Below are 23,456 nucleotides of genomic sequence, written 5' to 3' on the forward strand. Positions count from 1 at the left end.
CAGCGTCTCACTGTACATTCACCTACTGTGAAACTGCTTCAGAAAGAACAGTGTGTCTCACTAAACAACAAAAAGCATTTTATGTAGTGCCTGCCCTCTTAGGAAAGACAATTACTGGGAGGACATGTGCTGGCAATACTTTACAACATTCAAAATACTGTCTGCTAATAAGGAAACATTTGTATTCAGTTACAAAATATTCAATTAGCACCCCAAAAAATGGTGGTATTAAAAATTCAGTCTTATCCCACTGGTAAAAAAAAAAAAAGAGTAAGTTTAATTGACAGTTGTTTTTAAACTGTCATCATTACATTTTTATCTTTAACTATATTTCAGGGAATAAAGAAATGATATTATTTTGATTTTTAAAAAGTTAAACAGTGAGACAACTGTGGAACTCCCTAAATGTCTGTGGGATGCCAGTATGTAAAGTGGATGGTCAAACTATTAAAATATTCTCTGCAGCTTTCCCTGCACAGTAGCAGAATCTTCTCTGTGGCGATTTTCATTGGTAACAAGAAAATAAATAAGGCACAAAAAAGATCAAGATTGTGTCATTCATGCCTGTCTTTCTCAATTCCTGTGGTACTTTCCAAAGAGAGAAGGCAACAAAATTCCATGTGAAATACGCATCACTATCAAAATTGTCAGCCCCTGCTTAACTGTTTTTTCCTTCGCATGTTCTCTTTAAAATATTTCAACAGTAAGCAAAGAACATCGCTTCTAACTTGCGATGCAGAATCAGTGAAAAGCAAAATTAACACCAATAATGACTTTAAAAAACCATTAGATCATCAGCCTCATTCAGAACCATAAAATTTGGCCACCCTGTACCACAGGACACTCCAGAATGGTTTGCAGTGCCCAGCCACCCTGCACAGCCGGTGCCAGCAGGAAGAGGAAGGGAAAAAGAATCAGTACGGCGATACAGGAATCAAGATTACTTGTATCCAACATAAATGTTACTGTTTCACCCTGAATTTTACAGGGTGGCAGGCTCATCTTGCCAGCCTGAAACACTGAGCAGGTGATTGCCCTGTCCCCACCCACACAGATGCTGACACATCTCATCAATTTGTGATGCATCAGTCAGGACAGACAGTACTCCAACATTTCAACATGCATAAATTCAAGTGGCTTTGGAAAAACATTCAAACAACACAGAATTTCAGGGCCACAGTCATAAGACCCTTACAGACAATGCTGACTTGGTGCATCCTTTTTCATAAGCACCACCATGATTAAACTGGGCTCAGGCATGAGCAATATGGAGGTGTACCATCAAGCCTTGCCTACTGCAGCCACTTGAGTGCAATGTGGTCTTAACAGCTCTTCATGGAGAACCTGGAGCAGTGGCAGCTCAGGTAATTTTGAACCACACAAAAAACAACCCATAGTAGGGATACAGGTATGTGTTGAGATTCAAGAAAAGGTGTCTCTAAGTTACTGAAGGATCTAACAATGAAGTATCTATGTTTTGGATTATCTCTATCTCTAATGTTTCAGTGCACAGGAAACTCTGACCAAGAACTTGTGTTTAGAGCTTATACCCTTCACAGTTCCCAGAAAGCAACCGTGCCTGTCAGTGGCAAATACTGTTAGTGCTTCAAATTGTATGTGTTGCTGTTCTTTGAGTGAAGCTAGAACGTTTGCTGCCTTATCAATAAGTCATCACTAATTGCTGGCAAATCTAACTCCATTTTTGATGAACATTAGCAAAACCTGTTTTGCCTCTGCAAAAAAATAGAAGTTGTGTGTTTGTGCCTAGTATCTCACATTTTCTTTCTATATGGGAAAAAAACCTTGGTTATGACCCAGACACAGTAGGTGATCATCTCCCAATCAGTAAAGACTGTGTCTCCATGAAGATTCTGTGACATTTATCAAATTCCTTTAATACTGCAGGTCATAAAATGCTGTTAACTTGGCTGTGCAGATCACAAGAGATGTAGATCCTTTTTGCTTATTCTCAGTTCCTTTCATGTTAAAAGGGCATTAGGGAGCAATTGTTGCTTCCTTTCCATCCCTGTGTTAGAGCCCTCCAGTCCCAGCTGCTTTTAAGAGAAAGAATGAAAAAAACTGACACAGCTCCCATGTCCTTTGCATGCTGATGAAAATTAGCTCTAGAGTGTCATCTTATCCCACCTGGCAAATGGAGAAAGACCAACTGTCCAAGACGTAGTTCGGTCAGACTGAGGTGAAAAGAGGCAGAAGCCATGACAAGGACAAAATACATACCATTTGTAAGCAGTGTTTTGTTATTAATGTATCTTTTATTATTAGTGCTTTCCAATATGAGATTTAGTTATAGTTTCAGATGCTACTGGAGGACCAGAAGGCAGCTAGCTAAACCAGCTTCTTATGTTACATCAGCAGCTAAGATAAGGTAACATTTCCTTCTGGTTTTGTCCTTACCACTGTTATTCATGACTTCTTCACCTTAAGCATATGCAATTGCAGTGAGTTTTGCACTGCATAACTGACCAAATGTCCCAATTGTTAACTCACTAGATATCTGTCTGAACTCCACACTAAGTCTAGGCAATGCCTTCACTGGGGTAGAGATGATCTTCCAAGCACCTCTCCAAATGATCGCCCCCAACACCCAGTCCTGATTCTTAGCACTGTCACTGTAAGCACATCCTCCCCTCACAAAAGGTTTTTTGCCATCTGGTTAACACTTAAACTTTTCAAAAGTCATATGACACAAGTAAGAAAACAGATAAAGGAAGACAGAAAGCCTTTGTACAATGTTTCCAATCTCAATCTTCCCTGACATCCCAAAGTTTACTAATCGGTCAGCTAAATGCAAGCACTACGTCTCCAGTTTTTTCTTTCTTCAGTTTCTGAGGTCCCACTTAAGCTCAAGGAAGGGATTTCTCTTGCCTTATTAGGCCAGATCTTAAAGACAATCAACAGTTATACTAAGCTTTTTGTGTTGAAAATACAAGCTAAATTTTTAGCATGCACCTGGAAAACGTATGAAGTATATCCTCTGTTAAAGTGGCCTCGTCTGATCAGATGTAAATTTCTGAGTCACAATAACAGAGTGAAGTTCAATAACAGGCCTGTATCTCTTCCTTACCTGAGAAATTAATTCTCTTTCAGCTCGAGATGAGCAGACAAGCTCACACAGCAGTAACCTCAGGGATAGATGCTTGTTGTCAGAACATCTTCCATAAGAACACGCTAGTTCAGTATTTGAGGCAGGATTCACAAAATACTTCTGTGGTTTTTTTATCCTTGAGTCCTGGGTTTTAAAACGTTTCCTAATGTCTCCTTTAAAATGCTTCCTAAAGTTCACCTAATTTCCCTGATTGTGAAGCCCTGTGAAGACGGATGGAAGACCAGAAAATAAAAATACAGTCTTTCCTTCTTCCATGATATAACTGGACTACCTTGTTAAGCACGGAGGCAGAACAACTGTGGAAGGCATAATACCTTTTTTAAAACAAAAAAAAAAAAAAAAATCAAGACCCATACTTAGACACATACTTAAAATTAACAACCATGTATATTAAGGGATCACAAGCAGTCCCACAGTGAACATACAGATACACAAATACTATTTTCTGTACTCCTGTCAAGCTTGATCAGCTATAAAGTTGAAACAGGAGTTCCATAAAATGCCTTCATTTAACTTGATTGGAAGGGATATTGAACAAAATTAATTCCAGGAACATTTTTCTTCTCAAAGTATTTGCTCAGATGTCAACTCAAAAAGTGTTTTAGGTGGTTTATAACAAGATTTGATTTAGCATCTTAGGCAGAAAATTGGGGAGGGGGGAAGTGTGCCCTGAATTTTAATGACACTGTCTTATACTGGTAAGTCTTCACGTGTCATTTTTGAAATGACAAGGTTTACTGCATCAGGCATACATTACAGTTCTTTTACTCAACACAGAGCACAATTCCTGTCCTCTAAAGGAGAGGACTCCTTGTGATAATTGTGGCAGTGGAAGCCAGAAGCAGCACAGCCACTGCAGAGTACTGCTCAATTACAGAGCAGGCAGTAGAAACCCAGTAACTGTGCTGCAGTATGCACAAAAAAGCAGCTACCCACTTCATATTTTAAATACAGTTTTAGCCTCTAAAAAATAGTACAATATGATTTTTAAGTTGACGTAAGTATTCCACATAATTTCCGCAGTAAAGACATCTAAAAATACTTGTTGAAATACCCCTGATCGCCAGCCCTTGGAAGAGAGTCTTCTCCACAACAAAGCACTCTCACAAATGCTAAACCCTACATGCACACGCGTGCTCTGATGCCTGACCCAGGTTATTCTCCTTCACTCAGGGTATCAGTTAATGCCAAGGTGAACCAACAGCATTGACCATGTCTCTGATACTTCATTTCAGTAAGACCAGCCAATTTCCATTAGCAAAATTCTGTTTTTGCCAAGTTTTTGGATAACCTCCATTTCAGCACGTCACTTGTAGAACAACAAAGACAGGCTGAGCTACGGACTTTTTGAAGTAAGCATTCAACACAGAAGGGGACTCTGAAGCAAGGAAGGAGCAAACAAGGATACCGATACACTAACCCTGCTTGGAGCAAACCCAGTGCGTCTGCATAAGGACAGGACTGCAATATCCTGACAGCTCCTCACATCAAAACAATGAAAATCCATACAGATAGTTGGGGCTGGTTTTTGTGTTTTGGTTTTTTGGCTGTGGTTTTTTGGGGTTTTTTGTTTGGTTTGGGTGTTTTTTGTTTGGGTTTTTGGGTGGTTTGGTTTTGGGGCTTTTTGTTTGTTTTTTGGTTTGGTTTAGGGTTTTTGGGTTTTTTGTTTGTTTTTTTGGTTTGGTTTTGGGTTTTTGGGTTTTTTGTTTGTTTTTTTGGTTTGGTTTTGGTTTTTTTGCATGGTTTGGTTTTGGTGTTTTGGGGGTTGTTTTTTGTTTTTTGCGTGGTTTGGGGTTTTGGGGGTTGTTTTTGGTTTGGGGTTTTGGTGTTTGGGGGGGTTTTTTTGGTTTGGTTTTGGTGTTTGGGGGGTTTTTTTTGGTTTGGTTTTGGTGTTTTGGGGGTTTTTTTTGGTTTGGTTTTGGGGGTTTTTTTTTGGTTTGGTTTTGGTGTTTTGGGGGGTTTTTTTTGGTTTGGTTTTGGTTTTTTGGGGGGTTTGGGGGTTTTTTTGGTTTGGTTTTGGTTTTTTGGGTTGTTTGGGGGTTTTTTTTTGTTTGGTTTTGGTTTTTTGGGTTGTTTGGGGTTTTTTTTGGTTTGGTTTTGGTTTTTTGGGTTGTTTGGGGTTTTTTTTGGTTTGGTTTTGGTTTTTTGGGTTGTTTGGGGTTTTTTTTGGTTTGGTTTTGTTTTTTTGGGTTGTTTGGGGGTTTTTTTGTTTGGTTTTGTTTTTTTGGGTTGTTTGGGGGGTTTTTTTGGTTTGGTTTTGGTTTTTTGAGTTTTTGGGGTTTTTGGTTTGGTTTTGGTTTTTTGGGTTTTTTGGTTTGGTTTTGTTTTTTTGGGTTTTTTGGTTTTTTGGTTTGGTTTTGGTTTTTTGGGTTTTTTGGTTTTTTGGTTTGTTTTTGGGGGTTTTTTGTTTGTTTTTTTGGTTTGGTTTTGTTTTTGGGGGTTTTTTGTTTGTTTTTTTGGTTTGGTTTTGTTTTTGGGGGTTTTTTGTTTGTTTTTTTGAGTTGAGCCCTCACACCAGAAACATGCTGCTGCAGCAGCCCTGCCATCCAGCTCCTGCCGTACTAGATGAACTGAGCATCAGGGGAGATACATCTGCCTTGAAGTGCTCCCCAAAGCAATGCTGAATTCGTTTGGACAGAGACAAAAGTATCAGTACCCAGTGAACCTTTTACGCCATAGTGCCTCGGGGATACAGTGAGATTTCCATGCAGCCCCTACATCCTCTCTAACAAATCCACCCACCTCTCAAGGCTCACATCTTAGCACCCACCACTTCCCTCCTTTCCACAGCTGAGTACATAGGGGCCTGATCAGCTCTATACAGGTGCAGGCGTAGAATGCAGAGCTCCCGAGGAGAGACTAAAAGGAAGCCTGTGAGGTTTGAGGGGGAAAAGCCTGGGAAAGACGGTCTGTACAAACTATTTGTGGCTCACCATAGGAGAATCTTTGCCTTCCCAGTTTTCCCAGCATCTCCAGCAACAACTTATTTTCCAGTTCAAACCTGCTGCTACAACTAGGCTTGAAATTAAAGCTGCACATAACTGTTTATTGTGACAGAGAAGCAGGGTATAGACTGTGGATACAATAAAGCTGAGACTGAAGGGGAAATTCAGCAGGAGACACATGGACAAAGCGGGATTATTTAGCTCTTCACTTGTTTTCTGAGGTTTTATTTTGGTTTGTTTTTTCTGGGGTTTTTTGGTTGGGTGTGGGTTGTGAGGTTTTTTTTTTCATTTTTGTAGTCTGCTTTGGGAGTATCCACCACCAAGAAACTTCAGTACCAAATTAACTGAGCACTTTTTTGTTGTTATACATCAAAATCACTACCAGTCAGTCCTGCTGGTGTACATGGGGTTGAATAAAGACTAGCTCCTCTCACTAGAAGAAAACACTAGTTGAAGCAATCAGATTACAGGTATATAAAATCAAAGAAGATACACACACATTAAGTGTTGCTCATTCTTATATTCTATATGATTATCTAACATACATATGCATTTGGGATGGATGGATAAATGGATATTTTATATCCTATATATGAGTGTGCTTGTATAGGTGACATAAATACATTTTATGTTACTAGATATTTCACATCCAATATTACTCCATCTCTAAATCATAGAAAATTACCAGCTACAATATTAGTTAAAATAACAGCACCAAGTCTTCTAATAGCACAATGTACATAAAATGTTCTGCAGAGTAACTGAATGGAAATATTTCCTAGAAACAGCAGAGGGGGATGTTAGCACAACTGGCTTTGAACCAGAATTTAACTGTATCTGTAATTGCCTTTTAACTCAATGCCATACTAAACTCCTACATTAGCTAAAGATGCACCTTCATTTCATTACTGCACTGGCCATTTTTCTGGCTAGTTTGAAAGCTTTATTTCATGTATTCTTCATACTCAAGGACTTAAATTCAACACTGATTAACTATTTTGACCATTTAATATTTTTCCCAAGCCTAAAGTAGAAAAGTTCCAGGAACTAGAATCCTGCTAAATTACTAGCTAAACTTCAGCAATATACAATGCAACATACTTCAGAAGGTAATATTTTACTTCAGGCACAGAAGAGCTTTTTCATTTACACAGTGGAAATACAATAAAGAAAAGCATCAGTGATAAGACTGTTAACATATAAATCTATCCAACTTCATTATGAAGATGAAAGAGATTAAATAGAAAATACGGATAAACAAGAACCGTTAACAAATTGGTACTCTAACTGGCATTAAATCCATCAGAGCAAAACCAGTGCCATTGTTTACTTCGAATAGAGACAAGTCTGCATGCTACAGCTCATGACACAATCTTTATGTAGAATGAAATGAGAAAATCTTTCCAGTTTCTGACACAGCCAGATTAGACCCTTTCTAAAGTTTCCTCATCTGTAAAAGCATCTGATATATTTTGACAACTGTTGTCCATCCTATTTCTGCCATTCCTCAGCTACACAGACTCCTAACAAAGAAATATGACCACAGATTGTAGTAATGATGGTATTTACTAAGAGGAAAGACTAAAAATCTAACTTTTCACAGCTGAAATACCTGCTCCCATTTCAGCCACTATTTTTATGATGTCATATGTTTGCGATGAACTTCCCATTAGGGATAGGATTTACTAGTCAGAAGCATGGCAGCAGTTCTGCAACAGACCTCCACCTCCAACACAAGAGTACTATACTTCTTCCACACAGCAAACAAAACCGCCTTTTTAATGCTCCGTGAATTTCTGTCCCCAGCAGTACAGCGATCTATCCAATACAGCGGCGACCAAAACCAAACCTCCTACTTCAGGACTCCATACGCTACCACGGAATTAACGACCTGTAAATCAGAGATAGAAGATGACGGGCATACCTCAAAGTTCCCAAGTGTAAATGCTGGACTAACCTTTTTCCCTTTGACTCACGGACTGAGGGTAGAGCAGTGACATGACAACCTCCCATGACGGAAGCCCTCTTTGAGGAAATGTCAAAGTTACCATTTTATTAGAATAAACAGACTGTTGGTTTTGAAAAGTGACCAGAAACTACTCGCCTTCCGCCAGGACCGACCCCTACGCCGCGGTTTAGGGACCCGAGGCCACCCCGAGGCCGACGACGGGACTGGCGGGGCAGCTCCCGCGGGCGCTGCTCGGCGCCAAGGCGGGATCGCTGCCGGTTCGCAGCGGCCGTTCGCGGCTGCAACGCGCCGGCGCCCCCCGCCGAGGAACGGGACAGGTCCGGCCTCGCCCCCCCGCCGCCACGAGTGGCGGCCCGGGGACTGACCCCCACGCAGGGAAGTTTCGCGAAGTCACTTCGGAGCCCCCCCCCCGCCCCCGCCTTCACCCCGGCTCACGCCCCCCTGGCTTTAGGAGTGCGGCCCGGGGGAGCGCGGGCGGCGGCACCGCTGAGAAAAGTTAGTTGCTACCGGCGGGGAGGCGGCAGGGCCCGGCCCGGTGTGTGTCCCCCCCAGCTCCCCCGGTCTGGCCGCCGGGTGCCGGCCTCCTGCCGCCGCCGCCCCGCACGCCCCCTGCTCCTGTCGCCGCGGTGGAGCAAGATGGAAGGCGCGGGGCCGCCCGCCCGTCCCCTCGCCGGGCGGCTGCCGCCGTGCCCCGGAGATGACGGGGGGGGGACGGGACCCGTCGGCGCGGCAGCCCCCCACCCGCCTCCCCTCGCGGCGGCTGCCGCCCGCGATGCTCCGCGCTCACCTCGCTCCGGCTCGGCTTGCAGGCAGATGGGGATGTTCTTCTTCCAGCCCGGCATGGCTCCGCGCTCCCCGCTCAGCGCTGCTGCGGCGGCGGCGGCAGGGGGGGGCGGCTCATGGCAGGGCAGGGCAGGGCACAGCAGGGCGAGGCGGCGGCGGCGACCCGCGCTCGGGGGGAAGTCGGCGGCTCCGGCGGGCAGCGGCGGAGGGGCGGCGGCCGCGCGGTGGGAGGGAGGAGGGAGGAAGGACGGGGGGAGGGGAGGCGGCGCAGCTCCGCCAGCTTGGAGGACGGGAGGGAGGGAGGGAGGGAGGGCGCGGGGCGGGGTCGCCCGGTTCAGCCAGGGACAGGAGGGGGGTGGGCGGGGGGATTGCGGGAGGGGGCGGTGCGGAGGGGCGCCCGGCCCCGGCCCTCCCCGCCGCCGGCAGGTGGGACCGCCCGAGCCGCCGGCCGCACAATGGAGGGCCCGCGGGCGAACCCCGCCCGGGCACAGCAGGGCGGGGCGGCCGCCGGTCGGCCGCCAGGTGCGGGCCGGGGCGCGGGCGCGGTGTCGCCGCACCGGGCGCAGGCCGCGGGGAGCTGCTGCGCGCCCCGCCGTGCCCACGCCGCGGGAGGAGAGGGAGCGGCTGTGACACGCGTGTTAACGGCCGCGGGGACGGCAGCGCCCCGGGGTCGCCGTCTCCTCGCTGGTGCAGGGGTCTGGGGTTTGGCCCCTCCGCGCGCCCGAAACGCGGGGAGCGGCGTTTGCTGCCGCGGGCGACCATCCCGCCCTGCCCGTCGCCCCGGCCGGAGGCTCCTGCCTCAGGGATGCGGCATTAAAATGGGCTCGTCCCCTTCCCTTCGCGAGTCCCGAGTGGCGAGTTTGCGTGCACCCACATGCGCGAAGACTAGGAAATAAAGAGTTAAACCCACGGGCAGGCTCCCAGGGAGCGGCACTGGCAGCCCCTTGATCAAATAAACCAGAATTTGCCCCATAGCGCCCAGGACCCGGTTGTGGCAGGTGGGATGTCTGGCATTATTACAGCCAATTCCTCGCAACCTTTTGACCAAAAGACATCGAATCTCACCACTAAAATTACTGCTGACACAGCCACGTCCTAATAGGAGACTGTGGCGACTAAATATTTTATTTATTGCAGAAAAAAACGCACCACGCTATAAAAATTCAAAGTAGCACATTTGAATGTTATTTTAAAATAATGATAGTAATATAAGCAAGGTTGGTTTTTTTCTTCCAAGGCACTTCTGGGGGTGGACTGCTATATGAGTTTCATCCTGCCTAGCAGCTATGTTGTGATTATTTTTGTATTGTCTGTCATTTCCTCATATTTATAGAAGTTGTGTAATTTTACATGGTCAAACAACTACATGTGAATCCTTCTGTTCAGATGAAGATTTGAAGGGTTTCCTGGATTTAATTTCTGCTGTAAACATAATGACAGTTTCCTGACACAGCATTTTTCTGCGTTGAGTTTGTGCCAGTGTGTCAAGCAGAATGCGTGTCTTGATACTCATGAAAACCCCTTGATTAAAATCCCGCTGATGAGAGCTGCAGCTACTGGCTTTTCCTTGATTGCACTTGGGCCGTGGTCCCGCCATCGATAACGCTGCAGTTGCACGCGGCAGGATCACGGAGCAGTACCTGTGTGATCCAAACGAGGAGTGGGCATATCCTGGATTTCTGCTGAATTAAGAGTATACAATAAAGAGTTGCCTTTGCCAGCAACTCTCTCGCTGCCTGCAAGAAGTGTTAAACTGGGTTTATATCAGGATTGAATCATGTGACCACTGATATTTTTGTTTCATTATTGAGGGCACTAAATTTGGATTTCCTGCATCTTTGAACCATGGTCTTGTGTCCTTTCTTCAAGAAGAGACATGTTTATGCTAATATTCTCCTTCCTTTCATAGTCCCTTTACTTAAATAATGTTGGGGGTGGTTATTTGTTATTTCTAAAGAAAAATGTGAGTGTGCATGTGAATTTCTAAGCATTATAAAATAAAGATCTTCAGCCAGATTCTTTGCTCACAGGGCAAAGCTTCCAGAAGATGCCTTTGGGGCATGCAGGCAGAGCAACTGCACTGCCCGAGGCAGGTTCAGAGGAAACAGGAGAGCCACAAGACTCTGCGGCTGCTCAGCCCAGCAGGCACCCACCCAAGGAGCAGGTGCTGAAAACCATCCCAAGAGTTGCTGGAGAATACACAGCCAGGAAACAGGTTTCAAGGCAATAAAGTGTTTTAGAAGCCATATAGCTACTTTTAAAAAATTACTTTGGCACTTACTCTCCTAACCTCTGCCATTTCTTAAAAGAAACCTGGTCTTTCAAGTGCTATGGAATGAAATAAAACTTCAGGTGATTGTCTGTCATCCATGATGTAAATCTTACCTACTACCTCTGATGTCCAGCTTTTACTCCTAGCCTTTCCATTATGAATGAAACAAATACAAACATTGAGCCTTGACATTGTAGTTCTGATCCTCCAGCTGATTTTTTGCCAGCACTGGAGTTCTGCAAAATTGCAGGTCAGAGGAATATAGTAGATTGCCCTACTCTTCAGTCCACAATAAGCCATTTTCTAGCTGTTTTTTTTATAGTGCCATCATTTTGAATGTGAGTAAGAATTCCTTAGGACTGAACGTGGGATTTTTCAGGGTCCTGCAGGAGTCATAAAATCCCAGCTGCTGGTCTGGATTTGCTCCAGAAATGTGTTTCAAAATGAGGGATAAGTCCTATTTTTTCAAAATATCACTGTCTTCTCAGGAATAAGTATAGTACATATTAAATAGCTGACAATATTCACGTCATTTAGTAGAATATGTGTGCTTCTCTCTGTCTTATGCAAGACTTTACAAATAAATCCTTTTAGGCAATGACAGCCTGTAGTTCCCCATTTCTGTGCTACAGGAAAAGCTTGCACGGGTGCCTGGCTCAAGTTAATTTAATTGCATTCTTTTACTCACATGAGCTGTTTTACACTTAACAACTGCTTCTGCGTATCCCAATGCTAGTAATGGAAGAAAGCGGTCACCTGATTTGGATGTGCATTTTACGGTGAATATATCACACTGGCAGCATATAAACTTCCTGCCAGTTCTCTTCTGTCTACAGCTTTTTCCCCCAGAGAATTTTAAATGAATCGAATCTTGATTTTCAAGGAAGCACCCCTTCTTTTTACTTGATGCTGCAGCATGGAGGTCATCTGAAGCATGTATAATAGAATTAATCAAAAGCGAAAGAAGTATAATATTCCTAAGGAAAGGTTTTATTCCGTGAGTGTTCTAAAGAACAGATTCATTTTTTTATTTCCTGTTCTTATTTATTTCCTAAAAGCTAGGTAGGAGAAATATGCAGATGGTGGGTCTGAGGGTTCAGTTCTGGAGGACTGGAATGTTTCTCAGTAACTGCAGATTTACACCAACAATTATCTCTGAGTTACAAGAGATGCCTCAGCTCTTAGGTCTTTAAAATTCGCTTTTTTTGCTCAGTGACTGACACTCACTATCCATGTTTGCATATACATTTGTGATTAAAACAAGCTTTAGAAGGTGGCAAGGAAAATATCTCCTGCAAATAAAAATCCAAAATTATCTAAAATAAGTTTGATAATAGTAAGATATTGCAACTTCTATGGGTTTCTGGTAATTCAAGCCCTGGAAACTTCCATATCATTCTGAATAGGCTTGAGCCTACCACATTGTTCTTGGTGGCTCTGTAGTATTTGTTTGTGCTGTCTGGGAGGAAGGAAGGGTAGGTTCTGATCCTTTTAGATGGACTGGTCACCAATGTGTGCCTGAGACTGAGGTATACCTACTAAGGGTTACATAAATGTGTACAAGTCACATTAAAATGTGATTTCATTAAAAAAGTGATACCAATCTTGCCAGAACTGAGCACTGGGCAGACCAGAGCTGAACCCTATACAACATTATCTTCCTTGCACACTGCTCTTTTATTTTCTCTTTATTTTCCTTTTATTAAAAAGGTGCCTTATCTTGAAAGCTATTTGTCACATTGCTGAACATCAGATCAAAAAGTTCATGAGATGAGACATAAGGAGTATACCAACAATTGATTTTTTTTAGATGCATTTTAGCACTTTTATTAACAAATATTAAGAAAAAATAGTAGGGCATCCTACTGAAGAGCAGTAGCCATTTATTGTCAGCCTCACTGGGCAGTATCGACCTTAGGACAATGCAGAAGACGTGGTCCCTTTTGCTTGCTCTTTTTGTGGCCCCACGAATCTCTCATGTTGGCACAGTGGCAGACTTCAGCAGGAGAAGAGGACATCTGAGCCTGCCTGTGGAAATGGGCCCTTCAGGAAGTTAAGACTCAGATTACCTGGTCTGTCAGTCCCAAACAGATTTAGGAATCAGATAAAACATGAGTGCAATTAGTTTAGACAAGTTGGCAGCAATTCCGTGTATGCTCAGTATCAGAAGTTTAGGTACCTAAGTAATTAGAGATAAGCACTTTGATAGATGCAGCCCTCCAAATAACAAAAGGGAAAGTGGGAGTTTTGTGGATTGTGTTTGTGGATTTAGGAACCTACATTCTACCTGTTGCCCATTTTATGTGTCTGTGTGCCTTTGGATTTAGCCATCTAATGTTTTGAGGAGGCAGGCAGATTTTCTCTATTTTCCTTAGAAAGCTTTTTAAGGTTCTATATCAGACCCTTGAACTACAGCAAACAAGCTTACAGTTACCAGAAGATGATCTGTCAACTCTTGGTCATCCCAGCATCCTTGTGCCAGACATACAAAGCCCACTGAACAGCAGACTTCCTGGGGCTACCTACTTGTATTTTCCTGATTCTGTAACCTACCCCAAAACAAAGAGACACCGTTTCCCAGTATGCTGAAGCTTTAAGCTGTAAACTCTTACAGGTACCAAAGTTCAAAATTTTGGTTTTTGTGTGCTGCTAAATTAAAATACTCTAATTAGTGCTTATAACTGTTTTGTTTGCACAAAAATGAGTTTTATAAATCAGTTGCAAAGGGCTACACAGTTACCAATGTAATGAAAAAAGCAAATTATGCAAATATTAAATAGTCTGACTTATTTCTACCTTTTTGTGCTGATATTGAAGTATAAATAAAATTAGACCAGTAACTAGAAAAAGACTTAAAAAACTGGAATTACTTAAAACTTTCATCTTTGCAAAAGATGTCTCAATAAATAAGCAGCTAAAAGAGATATAAGGGAAAGCAGTCAAAAGTATCTCAAAGTACCTAATGATTTTTGATGTAACTTATGCCCGTAACCAATATATCTACATTGTCAATGTGCCCAAATTACCGACAATACAAAAACTCCATGAATGACCCTCACATGCTGGCATCTGCAGGCATTCCCATCTCTGGTGGTGTTCCACCACTCTCACAGTAAAAAAGATTATTCTTATGCTTAAACTGAATTTTCTGTATTTCAGTTTGTGCCCATTGCCTCTAGGACTTTAACTGGATACCACTGAGAAGAGCTTTGGCCCCATCCTCTCTACCTGCCCCAGACAGGTATTTATACACATGGATGAGATCCCCCGCCTCAGAGCCTTCTCTTCTCCAGGCTGAACAGCCCCAGCTCTCTAACCCTCCATATGTCAGGTGCTCAAAGCCCATAACCTTCTTCATGGCCCTTTGCTGGACCTCCTCCAGTATGTCCATGTCCCTCTTGCACTGGGGAGCCCAGGACTGGACCCAGGACCCCAGGTGTGTCTCACCAGTGCTGAGCAGAGGGGAAGGATCACCTCCCTCAACCTGCTAGCAACGTTCTGCCTGATGCAGCCCAAGAGGCTGTTGGCCGCCTTTGCCACAAGGGCACATTGCTCATGGTCAACTTGGTGTCCACCAGGACCACCAGCTACTTTTTTACCAAACTGCTTTCCAGCTGGTCAGCCCCCAGCATGTACTGATACATGGAGTTACTCCTCCCCACATGCCAGACTTTGTACTTCCCCTTGTTGAACTTCATCAGATTCCTGTTTGCCCTTTTCTCTAGCCTGTCAAGGTCCCTCTGAATGGAGCACAACCATCTGATGTATCTGTCACTCCTCCCAGTTTTGTGTCACCAGCAAACATGCTGAGGGTGCACTCTGTCCCATCATGCAGGTCATTAAAAATGTTCAACAGTATTGGTTCCAATATCAACCCTTGAGGTATACCACTAGTGACTGGCCTCCAGCTGAACTTGGTGCTGCTGATTACAACCCTCTGTACAGTCCCACTCAGGTGCACCAAACTGAGTGATACCCATCACTCAATGCTCTGCTGCCTGCCTGGAGGAAGGCTCCAGAATTCTACTTAATTTCTGTGGTCAGCATAGGAAAGGCTTTTGTTTTAAGGCATGGTTCTCAACACAGTCAAGCTGAGTTTTACAGGGATGAGATAAAGCCTGCAGCAGAAAAGGAATGCAGTTTTGCGAGCAACCCAGAGAGTTAAAAGTTCTGGATCAGCCTGCAGAAAAGAATGGGCTGTGAGGCATTGGGGATGAGGATGGCTTAGGGAAAAGACTGAAGACCTGGACCTGGAGGAATCAAATCCAGAGCCTGGTATCTGCCATTCATTGTGTTTATTGATGCAGGCATTCCAGGGAATGATTTTTGATTTCATTGTGACCAATGAGGTTGTTATTGTCAAGGATACTACATGTAGTGAAATGGGATTTTGCTTCAGTTTTGGGACAGGTCACATATTTCCTCTTTCTACCTTGGTCTTCTGTGATCAAAGGCAGATTCCGTGGAGAGACAGGGAAAATGAGAGGCCAGACACATAAACGACAAATTTTTCTTAAAAAGGATTACAGGAAACCTGAGTGGTAAACTTCACAAAGCTGTTTTTTTCTGGGGTGCTGATTCTGCCTGTTCTCAGCATGCTGCCTGGGTGGGGGCACAGGGATTTAGAGGGTGCTAGTTGTGCTTTCAGCACTCCTGGGCTCCTTGTTTAGCAGCCTGTCAGGGTGTGCTCTGGTGTCTCCAGAAGACGTAGTACTTGAGAACAGCCCACGCAAAACAAACTCAGTTTGGACCCTGAAATTCCCAAGGTGGATATGCTTTCCTCATGTGCCTTCCTTGCATATTTCATTTTGATGCTTGTCTTCATTGAATTCTGATAAATGTATTTACTTACTTTTTCTGGCAAGTGACCTGCAGCCATGAATACTATTAATGACACTCAGCACACTTCGGGAAGCCCATTATTGGAAAGCCAGCTGCTATTTCAGGCACATTAGTTATACCCATTATCCACACACAAGCTACTCAATTGATTGTCTCACGCATCCTCGCTAGCTCAGAAATAATGACTTGCCAGTACTGAACCAGTCATGAATTTACAGCAATCAGGAGTAACCAGCTCTATGGGGCAACTGTTTCCACTGCAGGGCGTAAGTGTCCCATTTTTGGAGGCTTAGGGCAAGCTCATGAATGTATCTGCTTCCTGGGATGGAAGATCTGGAGCCACTGCTTGTCACCTCAGGTCTCCATGCTGATATGATCCTACCCCTGCTGAATACACCTTACACCTGCAGAGCTAATCTGTGCAGGATCCAGCGTCTCATAGAACATCTGGTGTTGTATGAGCTCTTGGAAAGCATAGAGGGCAGCTGGAATGAACAGCAGTGAGATGGAGAGCAGGAAAACAACTCGTGTGCAGTGGCAGGAGTGCCTCAAGTAAGGCTAGAGCTGAGTTAAAGCCATTGACGGTTTACAGGGACAGAAAAGATGGACTCAGTTTTACATAATAATCTAAGAAAATTTCCTAAAATGGATGCAAGTTTTGAGACACTACACGCCCCAGCATCCCTAACTTCAAATCTTTGTAACTGTAGTGTGAGGGAGAAATAGCTCTCAAAAGCTATGAGCTAGCTCTGCACTGTGGCTGTGAAAATCTTGATGTTGTGCCAGCAGAAGCAGGTGAGTTGGAACATGAAAGCACACGGCAGCGTAGATACGTTCCAGGTGCCTTTTGAGATTGGGACCTCAGTTGCTTAGATGCATTTACAGTTTTCAAGTTTTACCTCAAATCTTAAAGAAAAGGTTTTTATTTTCTACTGACTTTAACAAACAGCCATAAAGCTGATGCTCAGCTAGGGTGCCTATCAGAAAAATGTTGGTCACACTTTTACATTTTTTGAAATGTAGATTACATTTAGTCTTTTAAGGAAATTCAGTATCATTAATGCAAATTTTATGAATTATACTATTATCTGCATCTCCTACAATATACAGAACATTGAGCTGCTCAGAGAAGAGCTTTTGTTAAGGTATTTGAGATAATGTAATGATCTTACAGAATGTGTATGTAACCCTTGCACCAGACAAGGAAGAAAACCTACAATTATACTTTACAGCAGCAAAGACTCTTACATAAATTGTTTAAAACAGTCAAAGAACATTAAGATTAGAGAGGTATAATAAGATAAGTATTTTATCATGAGTTTTCTACAAAGAAGACATACTATTTAGTATTAATTACTACTATTATCCAATGCTAACAACACTGATCCAGACGAGGATGTACAACAAATCGTGACTTTAATGATATGGTTAGTTCCACCAAAGGTGTGAAAAGAATTTTCCTGGATCAGGAAATCCAGCAGGTTCTGTGTAAAGCAATACTCACAGTGACCTTTAGAGATTTATACTCTAACTTTAAAACAAAAAGGGGAAGGTGTTGTATACAATAAACTGATCTGTGTCTATTAGGTATGTTTCTCCTTTGGACCATGTTAAGGTGCAGTTTCTTGATAATAAGTACAGTCCATTTATAAATCTTTTTGTTCTCCAACTAGACACTAGTATGTACCTTGCCTTAACCATCCTGCGTAAAGAAGTACCACTTCAGAGCTAAAACTAGCAGCATGTTTCAACTTTATTGTAAAGTCTCATTATTACTAGGTAGTACAGCTGGGTTTTTTTGGACTTAGAAAGTGCAAAAAAAGGTCACAAAAATATTGATTTCCTTTATAAAATGAATAAATTGCACCATTTTATATATGTACATTGTCCTGTTCCCTTTTAATTATATGCAAGTTGAATAAAGATTTATAAGAATCAGTTGGTAGTCAGAATTTGAGTAGAGAAGTTTAATTTTTAATAAAAAACATGAAGATCCTGTGTTTTACTTTTATACACAAAAAACTTGCAGGGACTATTTTCCTTAAATTCGGTTGACTGTCATTTACTTGCCGATCAGATTACTCCAAAAAGGAATGTTGGATTTCTACAGCAGAATTAAGTCTCTTCTTAGTTTGGCCAAAGTAAGTAATCATCCAATTGCACTTACCTGTTTTTAAATCCATTGCATTTTACTTCCAGCACTCTTCAAATAGTAGTAGTAACAATAAATTGTGGTACATTTGTTAAGGGTTACATTTAAGGATCTTAAATATCCTTTCCTGTGGCTCTGGCTTGGACAATAAAATGTTCAACTGTTAAGAATGTGTACATTTGTTTATTCCATCCCGTTTGCACCCATGCAAACCTATTAAAGTTAACTGGACAGAAAAAACTGGGTCATTGATTACCCCTGTTACCCATTTATGATACAATTATTTTTAGCTTCTTGATTCTTTAAGATATACTGGGAATGCTAGTTTTGCTGCTTCTCCTCTTGTTGTCATCTCCCTGCTAAAAAGCTTACAATATGTGTTGTACTTACTGTATATTTTCTTCTGTCTTGAACATTTAGGTGCCTCTTCATAATTAATATGATCAATTGTTATCACAAGCATCTTTTTTTAGCAGTCAATATAGTAATTTACATTTGCGCAGGAAATCCAAAGCAGTTCACAAACTACTGGTATAACTGTTTACGGTTACTAAAAGTTAAAAATAGTGAATTTTACATTTAAAGGGAATAAATTGAAACTGTCATTTTTTGAAATGAAGGATGGGAGAACAAATTTAGAACTAAAAGTAGTTGTTACCATGACACAGTCAAAATGTTTAGGGGAAAAAATACCACCGACATTAAAATAGCAGTGTGTTTTTGAGAAACTTGAACTGTTGGGGAACTACTTGATCATTTCTCAATGGTGACTGAGTCCTGGAAGGAGCCAGGTGGTCGCAGTTCCCTTGAAGAGAGAGCAGGAGGAGGCTACCCAGCCTGCTGCTGAACAGAGTCTTTGGTGCTGGAAATCTTGTTAAGGGTTAGTCTAGAAATTGAAGAAATGCAGGATAATGATAACTGAGTAACATACGCCTGTCAGGGAAAATGGCACTTGTATGGCAGCCAATGCAAACACGTCGCTTTGAACCTTCTATCGTATAATATAATAAGCAGATTGATATAAAATAGTATTTTAATAAAACTCCCTAGCTAGTCATTTTCACTGTGATACAACTTGAGTGTAGCATGATATTATGCTACTTGGGAAAGAGCTTTTTATTTTCCAGCCTATTCATTGCCTTCTCTCCTACAAGGCTCCTGTACAAAAATAACAGAAACTCAAAGCCTTTGTAACAACAAAGATTGACTCAAAAAAAAAAAAAATCCTTTAATGCCCACTTGTGACCCATAGAACAGATTACAGACACCAAAACAGTGTGATGGCAATGTCTGAACAACAAAGTAAAGAAGTTGAAACTGCACAAACAAGGGGGTCTGCAGTTTTATAATGCAATAAAGTGTCTCATCAAATAAAGTCTAATAGAACCAGCTCAGAATTTGCATCTAACCTTTGGTGTAGATCAATAAATTAGCTACTATAAGCAATTCAAATGCAATGTTTCAATCTACTCCAGTGGCTGGTAATGGCTATTTACATTGGATGTTTTCTGGGGGAAAATACCCCAGTTCAGATTTACCGAAACAATAGCCTCTGAGGCCTCTGAAAGAAACCCAGTGTTACACTTCACCATTCAAGGCTTCTGAGGGAGGGAATCATCTAGGGGAGCATTTCTGCCAGCCCTTCACCCACCACTGGCTTCCTTCTTACCCTCTGTCCAAAGGGTCATGCCTCAAGCAGGCAGGTCCCAGCAGGCAGGTATCCAGGCTGGGGCATGGTGATGCCACTCCTGACCCATCTCCTGGGGCTGCCACAGCTGATAGGTGGTAGGGCTGTTGCTTTAGCTGGTAGCTAAAACTGGCTTAACAAGGCCTGTAACATCTTCCAAGACACCTCCCAACGCACATAGGTAGTCCATGCCATTTACTTGTACGGCAGTCTTTTAACTCAAATTATGTTGAGTAGCATTGCAGGTAATACTATCAGGGTGCTTGCTACGGCACAAATACAGGTAACTCAGACCTGTGCTTGTGCTCATGTAAGCGTTCAAGTAAGCCACGCCACTGCCATGCTCTTAGCTTTCAAAAAGGAAATTCACAGGGGCAGTGAGAAGCAGCCACCAAGCAGAGGATCCTGCTCTGCTTACCTCTCACCTCCTTGTTCCTCCCAGCCCAGCGAGACTCTGAGATGGTTCTTCAGGGCCTGAAAAGAGAAGATCTAGAGCTCCCTCACACTCCTGAGAGAAAAGAAGAGGGAATCAGTGGAAGTTATTATTAACAGAGTGAGATAACAGTAATGCTGCTACTGTAGGCGGTCAAGCGCTTCCCTGCAATTCTGGCTATGTCTAGCCCCCACTGAACTGGGCAAGTGCGGAGGATGCCAAACCTAGCCCAGGTCTGCGAGGGAAGCAACTGCCACTTGTAGCAGCGAATAGCACCAGGACCATATAACAGCGATCTGTTTCACACAGGATCAAAACCTACAGAAAAGCATGCACTGTGCATTAGGGAATTACTGTTTCCACTGCCTCTTGCCAGCAAACCTCTGCCAATGATGTTTGGACATGAATTTTCAAATAGAAGCATCTCAGTCCAACTCCTGCACACGTTACTGTACCTAGACATTTATGGAGCATTTGTGGACAGTGGGTAAATAATCACTGACTGCTTTTAAATATAGAAGGTTTCCAAAGGATATTGCTGCCCGTGTTTTAAAACATAGTACACAAGCTCACTATAAATTTGGGGGGGCTTTGCCAAGCTGAAGTTCTTGAATTTGTTTTACCCTGACTGAAACAATGAATCTTTAAGGTGCTGCTGTAAAAGCACTGGTTGCAATTGTTAATTCATACAGGAACTGTAACTGCAAGAAAGGAAAAAAGTAATCAGTCTATCATGATAAAGCAAGTTCAGTATGGTAAGGGTTCAGAGAGAACATCTTACTCCACCTTTTTCTCTGCTATATGCATCGTCTTTTCTTTGTGGTAGTTTATATCAGTTGCAAATTCTGGTTTTGAATAAAAGGCAGCTGGCAAAAAGTAATTGCCTGTTTAGTATATGTGTAATTCTGATTGCTCTCTTGTCATGAACATACTACTGGTTTTGTTTCAAGATGTGATGGATGGCACTTGTTTTACTTTGCTCACAGCAATGGCATCTCCTTTTAACACGGTGTGGCTGGGTAGCAAGGAAGGCTTCTGCTCACCATAGCCTGCCAGCAGTGCACTGGTTTTGATGTGTGCTGCTCCCTTTGCAGGGAGATGAGTTTCCCCTTTCCTAAAGGCAACAAAATACTCACAGAATGGGAGGCTTCAAGGATGCATGGATATGGGGGATGTGGGAGAGCCAGCAAGGACTGAGCAAGCAGTTCTGCCAAAACTTTGTGGGCTCAGAAAGCAGGTCCCTGGGGGATCCAGACATTAGAGTTTAGTAAAGGAAAGATTTCTAGGGTCCAGAGGAGGTGTTATGGGATTTCTTACAGCCCAGGAGGTCTGTGCTGGACTGAGACCAGGCCTGAAAGAAGAATCTCACATTGCAAAAATGCACTTGGCAAGCAAACCAGGGAAACTCTTTGCAAACCTCTGTACCAACATTTCATCTTAGCCAGCAGCTTCCTATTTGAAAAAAAGTTTACAGCTGCATTTTCTATTCAAACAAAATACTACATTTAAAAGCCAAAAGCCATTTTGGTGCATGTGGATGTTCTCTTTCAAGAGAAGATGAGACCTTGGACTTCTGGCCACTTTGGAGTCCTAATACAAATAGCAAAGGAAGCACAGAGGCCTAGAAATTCTATAGAGAGTGGTCTAACTATTGAAATACATAACAAAATAAAATAAATTAGAAATTAAGATTTATATGTAAAACATCTTGGAAAACTGTTGTTGCTGGAATTTTCGTTCTGGAGGTTTGATTTCCATACAGTAGTACAGTTTCTTTCAGGCTATTTTGTTCGTATTTGCCAAACTCGCAAATCTTGTCTGGTCTCTGAGAAAAAAAACCAAGAAGGTTATATTAAAGTTCTAATGAATGATGAATTATAAGCCCAAAGTGGTTACAATTTGTTTGTGGATAGGTATATAATGTCATTGAACAGCTGGAAGCCAATAAGAATGATAATTTTCCTAAGTCAGTACATGAATATACAGGATGTTTCTCCATAGACTGCTGAAATACCAAGAGTACATAATCACACTGGGGAAAATAAATTTTACTTGCATGCTCTATGTGAACTGTTGACATGCTTTTCTCCATGGCAGAAAATTTAAGAAAAGCAGAGCAAATAAAGAATATTCACTGGGAAATTATTTTGCATTTTGCAAAATGGCAACAAATGTGTTCTTCCTGCATTGCTTGAACAACAGGAAACATCCTCTGGAAAATCTTGAAAATGAATACTGACAGTGTATTTCATGTATTTCAAAACAAGCACATTCTACCTATCAGGCCTATTCTACAAATAAAATGTAAATATATGAAAGATATATAAATGAATACATCCACTGTAACTATGCACACATGAATTTTCTGTGTTCTTTAAAATGTATTAAGCTTTTCCTTAATGAACAATAGGCTGCATGTCAGGAATGCAGAGTTTAGATGTTTCAGAGCCTACTATATTCATGTGTGAGCTTGTCCTTCAATACTTGAATATATAAAGTACTTTTATAGAGAAAAATGAGACAATTCCACATGCAAAACAAATTTTATGTCTTTTATCAGGAAAGACAAAGGCATGTGGTCAAATAAGAATCACCTCTCAATAATTATGGAAAATAACTTTGAAAAGTAAGTGAAAAGGGGCTATTGTAGAGTGCTAAAGAGTTAAAGAGTATTCAGGAGTATAATGTTCTAATTCCGCCCTTCCCCTTCCCCCTCTCCCTTCTTCCAGCATTTTCTCCAAGGATACGCTTCCCCACCCCTGTGCACCTCTGTCCCCTTCAGCCTCACCTGCCCCAGGGACCGCTGGTTGTTAACAGCCTTTGGCTGCCTGGGTGCTGGCAAAAGGCACCTCACGAGCTGAGAAAGGATGAGGAAGAGGAGGCAGAGAAAGCTGGGGGAAGATACTGCAATCTTCCCAGTCCTATTACACAAAACCCTCCCTTCTCCATATGCTTGCCTCTGATGCTAAGACCAATGCTGGTGGACTGGAGGCACTGGTGTTGGGTCCCCACATAGTGCAGGACTTGGCGAAGGTTTTATTCAACATGACTGGGTGAAGCAGGCAGCAAGTGCACAGGTGTTCACCATGCCCAGGAGGTGTGTTCAGCTTTCTGTATAATCCTCCAGAAGAAAATGAAGGCCCCCAAAAAGCTTCCCTGTAGCCCTCTGTGACTGTAGTACCCAAGCAACGTGACCTGTCATAAATTCCTGTACATCAAAGCAATATTAGCATTGGGGCTCTGCAT

The 23,456-nt window shown here is 42.6% G+C and overlaps 1 protein-coding gene across 1 annotated transcript in view; it reads right to left on the reverse strand.

Annotated features, from left to right (window-relative positions):
- Positions 1-9,037, reverse strand: part of GRIP1 (glutamate receptor interacting protein 1) — a 341,423-nt gene extending 332,386 nt beyond the window's left edge. The window contains exon 1 of the mRNA XM_074870519.1: positions 8,829-9,037. Within this exon, the coding sequence (XP_074726620.1) occupies positions 8,829-8,883 (55 nt within the window). The 5' untranslated portion in view covers positions 8,884-9,037. The remainder of the gene's footprint in view (positions 1-8,828) is intronic.
- Positions 9,038-23,456: the final 14,419 nt, after the last annotated feature.

Source organism: Strix uralensis, chromosome 5, assembly GCF_047716275.1.
Source record: "Strix uralensis isolate ZFMK-TIS-50842 chromosome 5, bStrUra1, whole genome shotgun sequence".
NCBI classification, from domain to species: Eukaryota; Metazoa; Chordata; class Aves; order Strigiformes; family Strigidae; genus Strix; species Strix uralensis.